This window comes from Mus caroli, unplaced genomic scaffold (genome assembly GCF_978045245.1).
Source record: "Mus caroli unplaced genomic scaffold, Mus_caroli_1 scaffold_15, whole genome shotgun sequence".
Lineage (NCBI taxonomy): Eukaryota > Metazoa > Chordata > Mammalia > Rodentia > Muridae > Mus > Mus caroli.
This window is the reverse complement of record NW_028227270.1, coordinates 76,240,137-76,259,205: the sequence shown is the minus strand read 5'-3', so window position 1 is coordinate 76,259,205 and position 19,069 is coordinate 76,240,137. Positions and strand designations below refer to the sequence as shown.

The 19,069-nt window shown below is 44.0% G+C and overlaps 1 protein-coding gene across 5 annotated transcripts in view; it reads left to right on the top strand.

The window, feature by feature from the left end:
• Jarid2 (jumonji and AT-rich interaction domain containing 2) overlaps positions 1 to 19,069 on the top strand; it is a 187,485-nt gene that overhangs the window by 151,516 nt on the left and 16,900 nt on the right. For all 5 annotated transcript variants that reach the window (XM_085831134.1, XM_085831133.1, XM_085831132.1 and 2 more), the window contains 2 exons: positions 10,480 to 10,715; positions 16,426 to 17,458. In XM_085831134.1, the coding sequence (XP_085687260.1) occupies positions 10,480 to 10,715; positions 16,426 to 17,458 (1,269 nt within the window). The remainder of the gene's footprint in view (positions 1 to 10,479; positions 10,716 to 16,425; positions 17,459 to 19,069) is intronic.

Sequence of the window (19,069 nt, the reverse complement as noted above, 5' to 3'; positions counted from 1 at the left end):
TAGAGTTTTATGTATCTCATGGGCTAGGAGTCTGCTGTTCTACTGTCTTAGAGAATATACTTACAGGGAAAGTATAATAATGGCTGAGGCTGTACTTGGGAGCCTGAAAAGAAGACTTGCCTTGGTAGGCAGGAGGAGGAAATTTAATTTCCAGAATAGGGAGCTTGATGATTTTAAGTGTGAAGCTAAGATGAAATCAGTAAAATTAGAGTAGTCTGTTTGTCACAGAGTAATAGGAAAATCAATTGCAGTTGGGGGTTTCTACCCAGGAAAGCACTGATAAGAACCCGGATTACAAACGTGCAATGGTGTGGTTTATCAGATGAGACCTCAGACTTGTTGACTCTTTTGTAAGAGACAAATTGTGAGCAAGCGTGCTGCTTTCACACCTTTCCATTGCTTTTCTTGTCAAATCTCTCTTTGTATGCTATAGTCAGGAAACCCACTATAGCATACAAAGCAGAGCATGTGAACTCTGTGGATGGAGAATCCAGCTAGGATGCAGAGATAAATGCACAGAAAACAGTTTAGTAAAGAAAAGTTTTATTTTTTACTGCATTATTCCAAAAATCTGGAGCCTGAACAGATAGTCCCTTTTTCTGATGTACTTTGTTTCTGTTGAAGTGGAGTAGGAGAGTGTTGCGGGAAATATCTAGAGCTAGCCCCTGCACCTGGTGACCTCACTCAGTCTTTTGGTCCACCAACTCGCGCCAACCCACATGGCTCCTACCTGACCATCTCTTGGATGTGCCCCACTCCCCAGTTCCTCTCACTTTCACACAGCACCCCCACACAGCCCTGGTTAGCCATCTCAACACCTAATAACCCAGTAGAATCAAGACTCTTAATGATAATTAGCCAATCAGATTTATGTATCAATAATAACACAATTTACAAGATGCCAGTAGAATAATTTCAGAGCCAAATGATAATGATAAAGGTTTAACACAATTATTCTAACCTTTTCAGAACATCATGTCAGCCTCCATTCTGGTTCTCCCTCTCCTTAGACCTCTCTCTCTCTGTCTCAACTCCTTGCTCCGCCTCCCTTCTCCTGTCCAATTACAAACCTCTCACTGCCCTAATGTGAATGGACAGGTAAAATCCTGAAGTAGGAGAGTAATGCCAGGATAGTGGGTCTCTTGTGAACTGGCTGGAGAGAACAACCTCTTGGTGACAAATGTCCTGCACATCATCTTAGGCCTGAGGATGTCAGCAATCTTAGATTAAGAATCTGGCCCTAACATTCTGCAAGAGCCAATTGCCCTGATGGAGGCTTTGTTATGAAAACATCACACAAGTACACAGCACACAAGTACTTTACAAACAACAGCATATCCTAATTGAAAGGGGGGATGTATTGGTTAAAACATACAGTTTGGAATGACGTGTACAGTATCACCTGATTTTTGGGTTGCAGCTCCAGGGTTATAATAACAAATAGTGACTCCAGGGATTTTCATTTCCATAGCTCATATGTTTCTAAAATAATATTTCACATATAGAGCCTCCAATGATGCCAACAGTGGAAATATAACAACAACACAATCAAATTGCTAAGTATATTTGTTGTATAAGTTAATATTCTGAATGTTTTAGAGCTTGGAAATTATTCCTATTTTTTTGCTGTTTTCTTTGTTTTATCATTAATGAGTTTGTGATGAATTTGGCTTTTCCTCAGTATTGTTGGCTTGGCAAGCCCTTTGTGACCTTCTACAGAATAACTTGGCGGCAGTTCATTAGTTATTTCAGTCAAATGTCTTTTTTTTTCCTTCCTTTCATGGAACTTGGAAGGAATAGGAGAAATGATTGTTCCATTTTGTGTACATCTGTTTTGAAGATAGGTATTTCTCAGCCTTTTTCCTAGCTGGAATGTGATTGCTTTTGGATTCATACCAGGGGCAAGTGTGATGGCCAGAAGGCCATCATGTGGACCAGTCTCCTAAATGCGTGTGCTGTCTGTCATTCTCCCTCCGGAATGATGCAGTGCTGGAGGAGAAGCTTGGCCTGCCTGACACAATGCTGTTCTAGTTGCATCCCTGTCTAGCATGTGGCAGTCACGCCTTCTTCCTTGTTGAGACAATGGATTATAGGTGGGACTGTAAGTCTGGAGCTTATGTTGAAGGAGTAGCAGTTGTTCCCTAAAACCCCAACATATTTGTGGTACTGTTAAGAGATCACTTGTCATAGTAATTAAAGTACACATGAGTAGCCAAGACACTTCTTAAATTGTAGCCTTCGATGGCTCTTTGGTGAAGATTTACTTTCAAAGATGCCACCTATCCTGTTCTTGGGTTTTTGTTTGTTTGGATGTACCACTTTTGCCACTGTCATATAATTGGGGGCAAAAATCTGGACTCCTAGATTGGCTAAGAGAATTCTAAAAAGTTTATGTGTCTCAGATGCCTTGGCGTGTACTGAGAATTATCTGAGACTCAGCTGGCTTTGCTGGAGTTGCTGCCAGCCTAACCCTCTGATACCAGTTTTTTCCTTATTGTTGTAAAGTATGTGTTCTACATTCAGCATCTTGAAGAAGCACACATACTTGTTGTTTTGACAGCACAGGCGTGCAGGGAAAGCAGAGCCTCTTGCTCTGGTACTTTCTTGTAGCCATATGACATTGCCAGGTATTGTCTACTGAAGCCACAATTTTTCTGTTCCAAAACATCTTAGCACCTTATTCAGAAGAGGTCCAGTTGTACAAAGAAGGGTCAGCTTATGAGGTTTCTCCTGGGGTAGAGTGAAGATTCTGAACATGCTCTGTGAATGAGTTACATGACAACTTGGTGCTTCAACAAATAGAGCTGTCTGAGACTTGGTATGTTTTTATCAAGAGGAAGGTGGCTCTTATTCTGTTCTGTGCTTTCGTCTTAAGTTTGTCCTAAGACTCTATAAACAAAGCTCTTCAGAAGAACTGCATTGTTTACTGTATACCTGCTTTCACTATGCTTTATACACTTGATGGTTACTAAGCTGCACAGAACTGCATAATTTCAGCTGTTTTTCTGACTTGTTTTAAGGAGACTCTTCAGTTATTCAATCAAGCCTTTCTGATCCCAAAGGCATACAGAGTTTTTAAAAGTCACTTGTCAACTTGGATAAAAATTGTGTGGTGGATTCAAGGTGTTTATTTAAACAGCCTTGAAGTCAGTTCATTAAAGCCAGTTTTTCCTGTCTTTGATACACTTCTGTTATTGCATATGCCTTTACAGGTAGCATTGTAAGGCTGCATCACATGCCATTTAACACTCATCAGACTCAGTATCTGTTGGTCTTGCATTTACCAGGCAATGGCTGCTATGTTGATCTTAGCAGGGTCCACCGTGACGACAAACTACCTGTCCCATGGTCTGTCTGCCTTCTGTTTCTCTACCAGCTTCTCTAGTTCATCCAGGCAAGTTTCTGGGTGAGACCAAAGTACTTTAGTGTGTACACTGGGTCTAGAAATTGGCCTTGAGTCATGGATGGGATTGGTGGTCCAGGAGGCTGATAGTGCCCTTGTCCAGATACATCGGGAACAGGGAATTTGTTTGCCATTGTTGCTGCTGCTGACATTCTCCCCCAGCCTTGACTATACTGGTCTAACTAACTCAGCCCACACAAGTGGGATTGAGGGGTGCATGGTGTGCCTGTGCATGCACCCCAGGGCGTTGAGGGGACCTTATTTGTAGCCTGCTCTGAACTTCTGATTCTCCTGCCTTTACCTGCTAATAGCTTAGGATCATAGACAGCTGCTACATCTCCTGCCTAAGAAGAATTGCTTAGGTTTCTGCTTGTTTTGTTTTATTTAGCCAGACTGTGGATTAAACTCAGGGCCTTGTTCTAGTCAAGTGTTCTACCACTGAACACTCAATGTGTGTATATTTATTGAGTCCTCTACATTAAAATTTTTTTTTCTAGGTTTGTATTTTTCTGAAAATGTTAACTTTCCCTTGTCTTACATTATAACACATTTCAGTGTGTTGTGATTATTTATTCAGTTTCAAAGGTGAGCCAGAATTCTTATCATTACCTCGGTCATGTTTTCCCTTTCAGAACACATTATCTTTTGAATGAAGAGTTTTATAAAATCCCAACTGCAGAATCACTATTTGTCTACTCTTTGCAAGTTAATGCTCCACCCCCTTTTGTGAATAATGCATGAATCTTGCCCTGCTTTCTTGAGGGAAGTGCAAGAATCTTTTTGCACAGCTGTTCCTTTGCATGGTCCCTTTGGTATTTTGATGAAGGCAAATACTTAAAAATAGCAATAGTTGAGCCGCCTGTGGTGGCGCACACCTTTAATCCCAGCTCTTGGGAGGCACAGGCAGGCGGATTTCTGAGTTCGAGGCTAGCCTGGTCTACAAAGTGAGTTCCAGGACAGCCAGGGCGACAGAGAAACCCTGTTTCGAAAAACAAAACAAAACAAAAAGGCAAAAGCTGTCCAGGCTAGGGCTCCTCATGTTATCAAGAGGACCAGGAAACCATTTCTCAAAGACAAACCAGTCAGTTTGATTTATGGTGTTCTGTTTTTCTGACTATTATTACAAAGTTATTTAAGAACCATTAAAACTTAATATCATGAGTTACTTGTAACATTGTTAGCAAATATATTTAAATAGCTAATATATCTCTCTATATAACTCTAGTTATTTTACACCATTGCCCATAGTATATTCCAGTGGAAACTAGATGATGATGTTAGAGAATTTAAACTTTTTCATAGAGGAGGGAAATTCAGTTGACTTAAAAATTTCCACACATTAATTCGTGTATGTAGGCACTTGAGAAGATAAGGCAGTATTGCTGTAAGTTCCAGGCCAGTTAGAGCTGTATAACATGACCTCGTATGTTGTGGGAAGAAGCCTAATACAAACCAAACCACACACATTTCTCTCCTTTTAGTCACTGTCTTTCAAGTAAGGTGGCATCCCAGTCTGGTTTTGCAGCATTATAACTTGATCATAGTGCTTCAGTTTGGCTTGTTGATGGCTCTAATGTGAGCAAAGGAACTGTCTGACTGTTTTTAGCCTGGATGCTCAATTGAGTAACTTGTTTCTGGCCAAGGCAAACCAAGTTAGTGTACCCACATACTGCAGTAAAATCCTCCTGAAGTTTTGGCACTGGCTGACAGACTTCCCATTGTTTTCTGATAATAGAAGCTCAAAGTTGAATTGGCTCCCAGGAAGTGCAGCATTAGTAAAGTAACAAGCCAGCCAATTGCTGGAGCCAGTGCCTTGCTCAAGTCAGGTCACCTTGCAATAACATGAAGCTTACATTTAAGTGCCTGGCTTTGTATTAGAAACTTTGTGGATCTCTTTTACTTCCTATAGTACACTTGTTAATTTTGTCCCCCTACAGTGACTCCTCTTCTTCACCCCTCCCCTTAGAGGAATGGTATTTGTCAAGGATGATGTTCCTGTTAATTTGACTGTTTTATCTGTTCAGTCTGAAAGATCATTGTGTATATTCTTTCCCATTTACCTTCAGTTTTTCTTCAAGCAGGCCCAGTTTTCAGGAATAGCCCAGAAGGGTTTCTTCATCAGCCACATCAGCTTGCACATGAGACATGGAGTAGTTTCCAAATAGGAAGCAACACATATCAGAGACTGCTTTTTTACTGCATACCTAATAACTACTGGCCTCCTGCCATTTGTCCTGTGTAAATACTGAGGAGTAAATACTGAGATAGGATGAGAGTCCAGATTGTTGGGTTTGTCAGCATCTTTCCAGGGTAAAACATTCAAAAGAGGTCATCCTTGTTATATTTGATTCTTTCTCTGAAGAACACAAGACACTCTATATACTTGATGCAAAGCACTTGAGCATGCTTTAGAAAGCAGATGATGGGGGCAGCTGGTTTGTCCTTGAGGGAATCCAGCATAGACGTGTTGGTATGTCTGAGACCTTGTATGTGAGGGTTTTAGATACACCTTCCATAGGTTGCCTTAACCTGCTGAGAGCTCAGTGTTTGAACAGAGCTCATGGACAGCGCCATTTGTGTCGGACCCCTGGGAACTGTAAATGTGAATTTCCCATGGAAATATAGTTTTCCTCTTCACACATCCTTGCAGGAGAGGACGTAGCTAACAAAACTTCTTTTGCCCGTGTCTTTCACTCCTCACTCATTTGATGGAAATCTTTCCCTTTCAAGAATGAAGTGACCTTCAATGAGAATATCAGTCTTAAGATTTAAAGACTTTGTTTGTTGTGGTATGAAACCACTTGTCTATAGAGCATTTAACTTTCAGAGTAAGTGTATACAAATCAATATATCAGTCTCTGTTCATTAATGTAAAGTTATTTGTATCCCAGGACAATACAGTTTCCTAATATGGCTTGCTATGCTGGATGCTTAAAGAAACTAGTCCAATTATTTCTTTTAATTGGGGACACTGTGTAGAGACCTTCTATACATTGATGCCTTTCTGTCTCATGCTCCCAGAACGTGAAGTTTTCTTTTTTTACCCTCTCTTTCCCTTCTGTCCCTTTCTTGAAAATCTTACAAATTAAGACAAAAGATAATTACTTGGAAGGATAAAACTGGCAGGTTCCCACGACACTTAAAATTAATGAGCTGTCGAGTACAAAATATACCTTGTCCTTGGCCTTGTCGCCTTTTCCCAATCACTCTTTTCCCCATTTAACACATGGCCTGACTTTTTGGTTATGTTTGGTGTTGGGTGTATTGCTGCAATAAAATAGCAGGAGGGTTACAGCAAGATTCATTTGAAAAGCCTCTTTTGTTTGCAAATCAAAGTTTCATTCCTCTTTCCTAGGACATCTTATTAAAATACTTGTTAGCAGGCATAACCGTGTTAATGGCACTGACCTGCCCCTAACCCCACCTCTGCACAGCTTCAGTTCTGGTTCCAGGGATTTGCTTTCCAGCAGCTTTCTGGGATTAGTAGTTGAAAGACCTCCAAGTCTATTCCACTGAAATGACAGGACTGTGCCTTTCCCTTTCAGGCGTAGGAGTGGAGGACCCTCCTTTTCTAGGTCAGGAGGACTCTGCTGCCTGTCCACATCTTAGAACTGGGTTTTGACCATGATTCATTTACAAAGTAGTAGTGTGATACTTCTTGTATAGGCTTTAGGCCTCAGACAACAAAACCAGTTCCCTAACTTTCCTTAAATTGTCACATCAGTAAGAGATAAGCATATCTCCCCCCCAACACACACACACACACACACGCACACGCACACACACAGAGGCTTGGACAGGTGACAAGCTAGCCAGAAGCTGTGGTAGTGGCAAATCGGGTAGAATCTGGGAGAAATTGTGACTGTGTTGAGGTTTATTCAGACCCCATGAAAGGGGGTGGGGGGTGGGGAGCACGAGGCAGGCAAATGGTAAATGTGACAGATTTAATGAACTCGAATGGTCATAGTCTGTGTGACAGATCTTGCTCAGGCCAATTGCTGCTTCAGCATGGTGATAAAGATTCCTGAGGACCCATCTGCAGGATCATGTTATCCTCAGTCTACAAATGAGAAATCCAAGAACCAAATCACATGCCCAGTAATAAATATCAGAGCCAGGACTTAGACTACTACTATGAAAAGGATAAACCAGGTAGTGGTGGCGCACGCCTTTAATCTCAACACTAGGGAGGCAGAGTCAGGAGGATTTCTGAGTTCAAGACTAGCCTGGGTTAAAGAGTGAGTTCCAGGACAGCCAGGGCTACACAGAGAAATCCTGTCTTGAAAAACCAAAATAAAAGAACCAGGAGTATTCACCGTGAATGGTCTATCTTAGTGGAAGTAAACAAGACAGCAAAGTTGAGGGTGTTAGGAGTCATGTTCTTTGCTTTAGGAAATAAGTGAACAGTAGAATGTGCCATCTTGACCATTGGTCCCCTTGAAGTGTGACTCCTTACAGATGATACTTTCATTTGTCTCAGGATAACACAAGCTGCAGATGTGGGGTGCGATTGACGGCCTCTGACAGTGGCTCCTTCCTTACACCTAGAGCAAACGCGGCGTTGTTACTGCTTCATTTCCCCTGCATCTTGTCTAACAGAGGAACAATAAGACACCTTTGTTTCCATGTCTAGATCTGTTTTGAATATATAATTGCTGGTCCTGGAAAGACCTTTGGGGTTGCTGCTCACAGTTAATCCAGATGTGAGAGATGTGAATCTCTGTCTTATGCCGTGCAAAAGTATTAAATTATGAGAAAAGGCTTAGAAGCAAAATTAGATTACTTCAGTTTTGAAAACATTGTGTGCCATGGAATGTCAGAACATGACTTGAGTTCATAATGCTGAACTCTGTACCCACAGAAAGCAGACCCAAAATGAATTGACAATCAGTAAAAATGTTGGATACTGAGCATAAATCTGTGGATCATAATGCATCAACTGGTAATTGATTTCTCTGACAGTGAAATAAGCCAATTCATGCCAGATTAGATTATATTAAATACAGGTAATCTCAGGCAGGCGAGTTCACTGGCCCCAAAGAAGGAGGCCAGGGAAGTAAGTCTCCATGGCAAGGGAGAGGAGGGGGTGTGGGAGGAAACCAAAATGAGCAGCCCAGCCTTGCAGAATGTGCTAGCCAGGGACTCAGGGATGCTAGGAGAACCTGGGGGCCAGGTCTGCTTTGATGTGTAAAATAGGCACCCCAGTCTTCTCCAGGGGCCTGAGCCAAATAGGAACTATAAACATAATTTTTATTAACACTTTTTATAGTGTGTGATGAGGGAAAGAGAAAATTGGCCTTTGCAATCCCCAGCATTTGGGGGTGGGAGCGCTTCTTGAACATGAGGGCAGAGACTTGACACTTCCAAAGCAAAGTTAGCATCAGAAACTACAGACTTAGTGCGCTGCTGCACTTGGCAACTCAGCCTGTATCTGAGTTTGAGGGAACCTCGAGTCTACTTATCCCGTTCCAGGGACAAATGGCAGAAATGTTTGCAGCTTAGAAGGTGTAAGTCAGCTAAAGGGTTCCTTCCTGTCAGAGAGCAGCCTGATAAGGCTTGGCACTCTAGCTATCTGTGTGAAGAAAGGAGTTCTGGGTGTGCAGAGAGGTTTTAGCTGTGTGAAGGGTTCGAAAAGGAAAGAAGTTTGACTTCTGTTTCATCTTCTTGCTGTGTGTGACCCTCTTAAAATGACCTCTATAGTTACAGCACAAAAGGCAGCTCTACTTGGGGGCTTGTACCTTTCCATCTCACCCAGCATTCTGGAGGCAGAAGCAGGCATGCCTTTGTGAATTAAAGGCCAGCCTGGTCTGCACAGTGAGACCCAGGCCATCCTGATTGAGGCCCTGCCTTAAAACAACGGGGAAAAACAAAACAAAACAAAACAGTCCTACCAGTGCATTGGTGGGGACAAAGCAAGACACCCTCAAGATCCCAGGGGCTAGCTGATGTCACTTAGCTTTTGGGTTGCAGGAAGCAGATTGATGATTCTGAAGATGTCACCCGATGGTTCAGTTGAAAGGATATTAGGTTACGTAGTTATGAGTAAATAATGACTAGAAACTTAATCAGGAAATTTTAAGCAGGATGACCAATCTTAGGAATCTTTAATATCAGTGTAGTTTATTTAGGGAGATGGTTGCTGGTTCTGAATTTAGTAATGGATGGATAGGCATGGCTTACAGCTCCACCTCCTTAAGAGCAACTGCATGCCTTAACTAGCCAGTTGCGAAGCAGCTCTGTAGTCTCCAAGTGTGCCTTCACATTTCTCTAAGGGCTTCTTGTGATATTCCGGTGGTTTTGGTCTTAGAATGTGACTACATTCAGATAGTCCCGGACATTAACCTTTATTGATACTATAAAGCAAGTTGTATTCACTAGCAAATGCACTTTCAGTATTGAATTTGCTTCTTTTTCTGGGCTAGTGGCTCACTATCCTGTCTTGTCTGGTGATGCTAGGAGTGAGAGTGAGCCCAGCAACCCATCAGCCTCCTGGCACTGAGAGATACTGATGCCAACCAAGCTCTGCAGTATTAGATGCTGAGGCCAGTTCAGTTTCTTCCTGACAGTACTTATTCTGGTTACATGGGCTTTTCCATGACACAGTCCCCTTGTAAGCTGAGGAAACACCGTGTTACTTTTTCTGGTTCAGTTTTTGTCTTTTAGTATACTGTTGATAATCTTGGAAGGAAATTATCTTTAAATTTTTTTTTTTTGAGAGAATCTCATTCTAGGTCAGGATGGCCTAGAACTGCCTGCATAGCCCAAACTGGTCTTGACTTTCAGGTTAGGGTTGTCTTGCTTCCTGAGTGAGTTTTAGGCTTGAGCCACTATGTATCCGTTGCCTACAGTAGGCAGTTTTTGAATGGATTTAAAAAAAAAAAAACAGATACAGGAAATACAGAGTTCCTAGGATATATTTGAAGTGTTTTCAATCGGGTTCATCATCACATTTCATGTCCTGTGCGTGCATCTTGGTGCTGTCCATTTATCTCCCTGGAGAATGGTTGAGTAGTTACATGGTATGGTTCCTCTGTTCAAGGTAGTGACTTCCTTCTCCCCTTCTCTTCCTTTTCTAGTTTTCAATGGCTCCAGTAGGTCAACACGGGAGAAAGAGCCTGCTCAAAAACACAGAAGCAAAGAGGCCACTCCCGGGAAGGAGAAGCACAGCGAGCACAGGGCAGACAGCCGGAGGGAACAGGCTTCAGTGGCTCAGCCCACGGCCGCCTCCGCTGCGGCTTCCTCTGCCAAGGGACTTGCTGCCAACCACCAACCTCCCCCTTCGCATCGGTCTGCTCAGGACTTACGGAAACAGGTAACCCTCAGTGAGGGGCTTTCTAGTATCCCAGAGAATGCCCAGTTTATTAATCAAGGTGAATTCAGGCTGACCGAGCTGGGCATGATTGGGCAGAGATCACATGTCTCTACACTGGGGTGTGTCTCTTACCCTGGGAAGATCCAGGTCTGGTCTCCCTTTCTTTCCTGGATGGCTTGAGCTTACACAGGATTCACATCCCGAATGCTGCTCCCCCTCCAATCCTTGCTCCTCTTCCCTTCTGAGAGGGTGGCTACCATCCCCCAGGTATCGCCCCTTCCTAGCACATCAAGTCTGTGCTGCATTAGGCACATATTTCCCACTGAGGGCAGCCAAGGATGCTGAGCTGAATACTAAGTAGCTTAGTTTTGTGAATGCCATAAAATGGAGACTAAAGATAGACTAGTTTCGAGTGAAGCAGGCATATAAAATATTATTCCCTTGTCTTTGTGTAAAATTATATACTAATACACAACACAGGTCACCCTTTTATAATTTTATTTTTATTTTATGTGAATTTGTGTTTTGCCTGCATGTATACGTGTTAGGGTATCGGATACCTGGAAGTAGATCCTGGGAATTGAACCTGGGTCCTCTTGAAGAATGTCAGTGCTCTTAACCACTGAGCCATCTCTTCCGCTCCTAACACAGGCCACCTTAAGACTAGAAATTAGATTTGTGTTTCAAATTAGTTGTATCTCCAGATTATTTACTGCTTGTTCCAGTGATTCATGAGAGTGTCTCATAATCAAGGATACATGGTTTATTTTACATTTACCTAGGAACATTGCTGCTCCTCTCCATTAATCGTGTCTCTTCTTCAGCACTCCATATCTCAGTAGTAATGAGTGTCAGTATGGGAAGTAGCTTGGGGGTGTACAGCAAGTACCTTTTGGCCTGGGTTGTCTTTGCCCACTGTTCCTAGTATGTAACTGGTGGTTACATACTAGCTGATCTATACCAGAGTTTAGGGTATTGGAGGGAGGCAGTGGTCTATTGCTGTTACAAGAGATTCCATGACCAAGGCAACTCTTAAGATAAAAGCATCTAATTTGGGTGCTTCTAGCCATAGAGGATTAATTCCTCTTCATCATTACAGGGATCATGGTTGCAGACAGCCACAAGGCACTGATGAAGCACAGCCTGTTTCTCAGGCAGTAGGCAGAGAGAATGGCACTGGGACTGGCATTGGCTTTTAATATTCAAAGTCTTGCCCCATTCACACACCTAGTCCAACAGAGCTACCTCTTAAACCTTCCCAACAGTCTACCAACTCGGGATCAAATAAATATTCAAATAGATGAGCCTATAGGGCCATTTTCACCACAGAAGCCACAATGGAGTGAGCTCCTAGCACCTGTGTGCTGCCAGGCTTGGCTGCTTTTCTTGGTTTGAATCCTGCAGATACTGAAAGAATCTTTCTTACAAGTCAGTCAGAGCTGATATAACTTCGACCTTCACATTTGAATTTTGCTATGACCCTGATCTCCCTGAGTCTTTGAGACTTCACCTTCTTAGCTCTATTGTCGAATATGAGGTTATGCCACAGGGACATTGTGAGAAATGAAAGAATAAATGGGTGACCATCAGATAGTGGTCTGGAAATAAGATTACTACAGCAAACTGTAGCTTCCTTTATAATTCCTTGATATACACGATGGTATTCAAGTGTCTGAAGGATACTCTGACCTTTACTGTTAGACTTGATTGTAGGAAATGTTTGGGTGTAGGCTATGATTTGAAAGGGTGCTGCTGAGCAGTACAAAACTCCGTCCTGCTTGTTCTCCTGCTCTGGGGTAGACACTTTTCCCACAGGAAAAGAACTCTCCTTGTACTAAGGAATGGTAGACAACGGTAGTTAGTGCTCTTCAAGGCCCTGGATCCTGAGGCTGAGAAACACTTGCTTGTTTCTCTTTGTATGCCAGCACTCCATCTAATCTCATCTCAAGCCTCAAGAAGTGGCAGAGAATCTGTTGGTATTCTGTAATGAGGCTTTCATTTAAACACTGAAATAGATGCCAGTGGAATCATGCAAACAATTGGGGTTATCAGAAGAGAGGGATCATTTTCTTTTGTTTTGAGATATGGTCTCACTGTATAGCTAAAGCTAAGCTGGGACATGTGACAATCCTCCTGAGTGCTAGCATCGCCTGACTCCTCAGAAAGCATTGTGAAATCCTGGTTTGCCAGGAGAGTCAGTACTTCATGGTTGTATGTGGTCGGTAGTCAGGGCTATGAGTTATTGGGTCACACCTAATATGTCTTATTCTTGATGGCAAGGTATCAAGAACACTGAGAAGGAAGTTGGTATGTCTTCATGACCAGCCTCCAGGTGCTCTTGGCAAGATAGCTGACATGCAGGGTCACAAGAGTCTTCCTGTGGAAGTGTATAGAAGTGAAATGACCAGGTCTTCTGACAGGCCAAAGGATTCAGAATGTACATTCTAGAAAATGAAATTGGGAAGAAAGAAGTTTTACCAAATGAAATCCAAGTGTCTTAGGTAGGGCTTCTATTGCTGGTACTAGACACCACGACCACTGCCGCTCTTATAAGGAAAGGCATTAAAATCAGGGCTGGCTTATATTTTAGAGGTTTAGTCTTCATGGTGGCAAGCATGCTGTCATGCTGTCAGGTAGATATGGTGCTGCTGGATAGGCAGGCTGAGTGAGCCAGCTTCTGGGTGAGCCTAGCTTGAGCTTCTGAAACCTCAAAGCATAATCCGCTTCCACCAGCAAAGCCACACCAGTAATGCTGCTCCCTGTGAGCCTGCGAGGCTCATTCCACTCAGCCACCAAATTCTCTGTGCAGAGTGGTGGTTTAAAGAGGTGTGGCCTACTTCTCCAGAGGCGTTATACACCATGTTGCCTGTCTTGTAAGAACCCAGGCTCTCCTTCCCTTTGACCTGCTACCTGTCTGAAGTCATTGCAGAGCATCCTTCTTCAATCACCCTAGCACATCTATCTATCTGTACTCTTTGTCAAGCACCCAAGTCCTTTCTGTTCACCAGAGTTTAATAGAGCACTAAAAATTGGGATTTCTGTCATTAAAAAGCTAGTTAGTCAAGGAAGAATCCTTGGAGTCCTTGGGTTTCATTTCCTTCCCTTTTTCTTTCTTTTTTTAAAGAATTTTTCTGTGTTCCTAGAATCCCTACCAGAGCAGAGACTTAGAAAGCTCTCTGCTGAAGATTTTGTTTTCAATGTTGTGCACCCAAGTAGGGTCCCTCTACGAGGAGGGTCCCTCTACAACATGCCTGTGTGCTTCTCTAGTAAATTAAGGCTCATTCTTTTGCATGTGCACTACCTTAGGTTGTACAGCTATGACTCAAGGTCTTCCTTGCCGTGTGCTATTTAGATGACTGAGGTAGTCTGTTCTCAGTCAAGAGTCAAGTGCCATAGTGCTCTGAGGCCGGTAGAACATCATTAGTGCTATCGTCTTCATTCCCATGAGCTTTGTTGGTACTGGTTAAATGTTGGCTGCCAAGAAATGAGTAAATGCTGGAAAGGCGGTGTCATTGTGTGTAGTTGGTTGGTTCCACATCTTAGGGGACCATTTCAAGTTGTCATATTTTCTGTAAAATCTTTAGCAAGCTTGTGGAATGGCCTGGTTGCTGGTTTAGCTTGCTGCTGTATTGAACTGAGTGCCTCATACCTACATTAGAAAGCACTTACCAGCGGCACCATCTTCTAGCCTTGGGTATTTACATCTAATTCATTGGTGTTACAGTGCCTCCCCCTCTTCTAAACTTAAAGTCATTTTCCCACTTTATTGCAGATCCCCTCTGTCATGTCAGGTATACCTACTAATAAGTGGCTAGTGGGCTGCTGTGTGCAATGTGCTGGCACTGCGGCACATAGCATTTGTCTCAGCAGTCATGAAGCAGATGCAGGTGGATCTCAGAACTTGAGACTAGCCTGGTCTACAGAGTGATTTCTAGGCAAGCCATGGCTATGCAGCGAGGCCCAAATGCCTCCCTAGAGGTATGTACTGTCTCCAAAAGTTGGAGGAGCTCCAAGACCAAGTATGGCTGTTGACTCTTAATCTATGTCACACCAAGCATTTATGTTTTTTACTGGACCATAGTAGATACTTTGTTGGCATTTATAGAAAACTGGCTTCTGTGTGGTTCTCCCATGTGTTGGTGTGGAATGGACTGTGAAACTTCATGTTGACCTTGTTCAGCAGTTTTTCAAAGTGTGGTCCATAGACAGCAACAAAGCATCTCAAAAGACCTGATTGGAATTCCAAAATCTCCAGCCTTGTTACATCTGGAGAGGGCTTTGTAGACTTGAGGTGTTGGGCGGTGGCCTATTTGGACAGCTGTGAACTTTTAATTTCCATTGTTGGTTTGGATGTCAGCCAATTTGAACTATTTCCTTCATTCTACTGGAAGTTCCCAATCAGCCTGGGCTTACCACCCAGGACTCTTTTTGTTTTGTTTTGTTTTTGTTTTTTTGGTGTTTGTTTGTTTTTTCGAGACAGGGTTTCTCTGTATAGCCCTGGCTGTCCTGGAACTCACTTTGTAGACCAGGCTGGCCTCGAACTCAGAAATCCGCCTGCCTCTGCTGGGATTAAAGGCGTGCACCACCACGCCCATCACCACCCAGGACTCTTGTGGCAAGGGCAGGTGGATCTTGATTCAGCCTCAAGATGACATCTTGTAACTACCATTAGTAGCCTCAGCAAGACTGTTTCCCATCCACAAGCCAGGCCCCTGACTCAGCAGTCTTTTTCGAAGAGGTCTCTGGTTTCTATAATTATGTGAGTTTTATGGGCTCTTTTGGAGATGGCGTTGGCCCCCTTAAAAGCCTGTTGTTTCTTCTTGATTTTTAAATTCATGTTATAGATGACACCCATGAGACTAAATGTAACACCAAACTCACAGCTATGGTGATTGATGTAAAATCACCTACCCTTAACAGATGAGTCTAACACCTCTTTGTTCTTTTGGGAAATCATTTGGCCTCTGGGGGTACCAGAACCACATTGTTCCATTCTTTGTGAATGAGGCAACTGTTTGTTTCACAGACTTTTTCCTTTGGTTTTCTAGCTGTCAGATGGATGGCCAGTACAGGACAGCTGCCTCTATTTACCCAGTTTAACAGAAACCCAAATGAGGGCTTGCAAGGGGCAAGAAAATAGGAACCATTTGTGCAGAAGGGGGTTAGGCGTTTTTGTAGCGTCACAAAAGAAGTTAGTGTTGCGGGGTTCTTGTTTTTTGTTTTTGTTTTTGCTGTTTTAGTAGCATTATTGGGTTTCATGTTCTGTGGGTCGGCCAGACTGTTAATATGGAGCACACAAAGGATAGCAAACAGCTGCTTTTGGAATAAGAAAAAATATATTTCAAAAAATTATTGCACACTTTTCTTAAATGAACAGCATCTTGCTGTTGCAGGTTCCTGGGTAACTGATGGGTCAGTAGAGGGTCTTTATTCTGGACCCTAAGCTTCCTGAAAGAGCCATCTAGAGAGATGTTAGGATGCAGACTCATCTGGGCTGAGCGCTAGGCAGGACTACACAGTGGGCTGCACAATGCTGTGTGTGGTATGAAGCTCGTCATTCAGCTAGCACAGATTAATTCTTAATGGGCTTTCCGCTGTTTAGCTGATGTCCTCATGTCTCTTCTGAGCCTGCAACTGTAGAAGTCCTTTCTCACTGGATTTGCCTGGGTACTAATTCTTTCTCTCTCCCCTGCTTCTGTTGCCTCCATAGGTGTCTAAGGTAAATGGAGTCACTCGAATGTCATCTCTGGGTGCAGGTACAAACAGTGCCAAAAAGATCCGAGAAGTCAGACCTTCACCATCCAAAACTGTGAAGTACACTGCCACAGTGACCAAGGGGACTGTCACATACACCAAAGCCAAGAGAGAACTGGTCAAGGAAACCAAACCCAACCACCACAAACCCAGTTCAGCTGTCAACCACACAATCTCAGGGAAAACTGAAAGTAGCAATGCAAAAACCCGCAAACAGGTGCTATCCCTTGGGGGGGCGTCCAAGTCCACCGGGCCTGCTGCCAGTGGCCTCAAGGCCAGCAGCAGGTTGAACCCAAAGTCATGCACTAAGGAGGTGGGGGGGCGGCAGCTGAGGGAGGGGCTGCGGAATTCCAAAAGGAGACTGGAAGAGGCACAGCAAGTGGACAAGCCGCAGTCACCCCCCAAGAAGATGAAGGGGGTGGCAGGCAATGCTGAAGCCCCTGGCAAAAAGGCCTCAGCGGCTTCAGGAGAGAAGTCTCTGCTGAATGGACACGTGAAGAAGGAAGTGCCCGAGCGAAGTTTGGAAAGGAATCGGCCAAAGCGGGCCACGGCTGGCAAGAATATGCTGGGCAAACAAGCACATGGCAAGACAGAGGGCACCCCCTGTGAAAATCGTTCTACCTCGCAACCCGAGTCCTCGCACAAGCCGCATGACCCACAGGGCAAGCCAGAGAAGGGGAGCGGCAAGTCTGGGTGGGCAGCGATGGACGAGATCCCTGTCCTCAGGCCCTCCGCCAAGGAGTTCCACGACCCGCTCATCTACATCGAGTCAGTACGTGCTCAGGTGGAGAAGTACGGGATGTGTCGCGTGATCCCCCCTCCAGACTGGCGGCCAGAGTGCAAGCTCAACGACGAGATGCGCTTTGTCACGCAGATCCAGCACATCCATAAGCTGGGCCGGCGCTGGGGCCCCAACGTGCAGCGGCTAGCCTGCATAAAGAAGCACCTCAGATCTCAGGGCATCACCATGGATGAGCTCCCCCTCATAGGTGAGTTAATTCGGGGATTGTGTGGGCGGGTTCAGCTGGGCCCTCATCTCTAACCCGAGAATAGGTGCACTTCTCAACTCATTTCCCTGCTATTGTAGAACCGTTCTCTCTGTCGTAATAAGTTTGGGACTTGCTCTTGGTGCTAGAGCCCCTGAGCTGCTGCATGGTTTTTTATTGCTCTAGAGTTGCTGTGGTTGGGCAGTGTCCAGGGAAGGGCTGAGGTCAGGTTACTACAATGTGCCATGGCTTCAAAACCACAAATTAGGGGTTTCTAATTCTGCATGCTGGCAGGAGTGGTTTCTGCTAAAGAGTGTCTCTGTGCCTTGTAGTAGACCACCTGCACTTTGGTCCTCATAGAGCCTTTCCTCTGTATGTCTGGATATCTCCTTATAAGGACATCAGTCAGGCTGTGGTAGGCCTGCTTGGGTGACCTTATTTTAACTTAGTGTCTACTTTACAGACTCTTCCTCACAATACCATTCCATCCTGGGGTTTTAGGGTTTTGTACTTGTTAATGTCAGCTTGGGTGGTCTTATATTTCACCTTACATGGCTTATTCCCTTTTCTTTTCTTTTTTCTTTTTCTTTTTTTTTAAAGTTTCTCTCTCAAGATTTATTTATTATTATATCCAAAGTACACTGTAGCTGTATTCAGACACACTAGGAGAGGGCATCAGATCTCATTATGGATGGTTGTGAGCCATCATGTGGTTGCTGGGATTTGAACTCAGGACCTTCAGAAGAGCAGTTAGTGCTCTTAACCACTAAGCCATCTCTCCAGCCCCTTATTCCTTTTTTGTTTTTAGTTTGTCCTAGCATTCCAGGACAGACATTTTTAGTGAAGGCCAACTGGCTTTTACATTGAGGCCAGTCCTTCAAGGTGGCCAGCAGCTCCCCTCCCTGTGGGTGTCAGCCCTTATGAATCAGTACAGTGTCTGTGGTTGGGATGTATGGAGTAGCTCAGCAGTCAACCCAGGGACACAAGTGACTTTAATAGGTGGAGAGGTTATAACTCCTCTCCCAGGAGGCTGCCATTAACCATGCCTGATGGGGGGTGGGGTCTGTTGAAACTTGTTGGTTTGTCATCTCCTGCCTGTGTCAGCATGGGAGGAGCAGGCTTTGGATAGAGGCCCATGGACAGGATCAGGAAGCCACACCCATTTAACCCCACTGCTAGCCCTCCTGTAACCCAGAGGCAAGTGAGTAAGTCCTGCCTTAGAGAGCTCTGTGGTGCCACTCTTCTCTCCCTTCCAGTGCATAGTGCTTTTGTGTTGGGGAACAAGTGAGATGGCAGGTACAGTTGCCACGGTAATCCAGAGACTTGTCCCATAGTTCATTGTTTTCCCCTATAAGCCACGAGTCAGTTCATCATTTGCCATTACCCATAGGATAAAAGTAGTGTGAGCTACTTGGCCATGCAGGCTTCAGACCTAGGGCTTCCACTGGGTAGGACTCTGACTCCTGGGGAGCCTCTCTCCCAGAAGGCACTTAGTAAGTGAAGCCTTGATGGGTGGTACAGCCATGGAATGAGTGTTGACTGTGTGTGTTCTTAGAGTTCTAAGGAACTTTGCAAGCACTGCATGTCACTTAGGACTGCATACATAGTTAATAC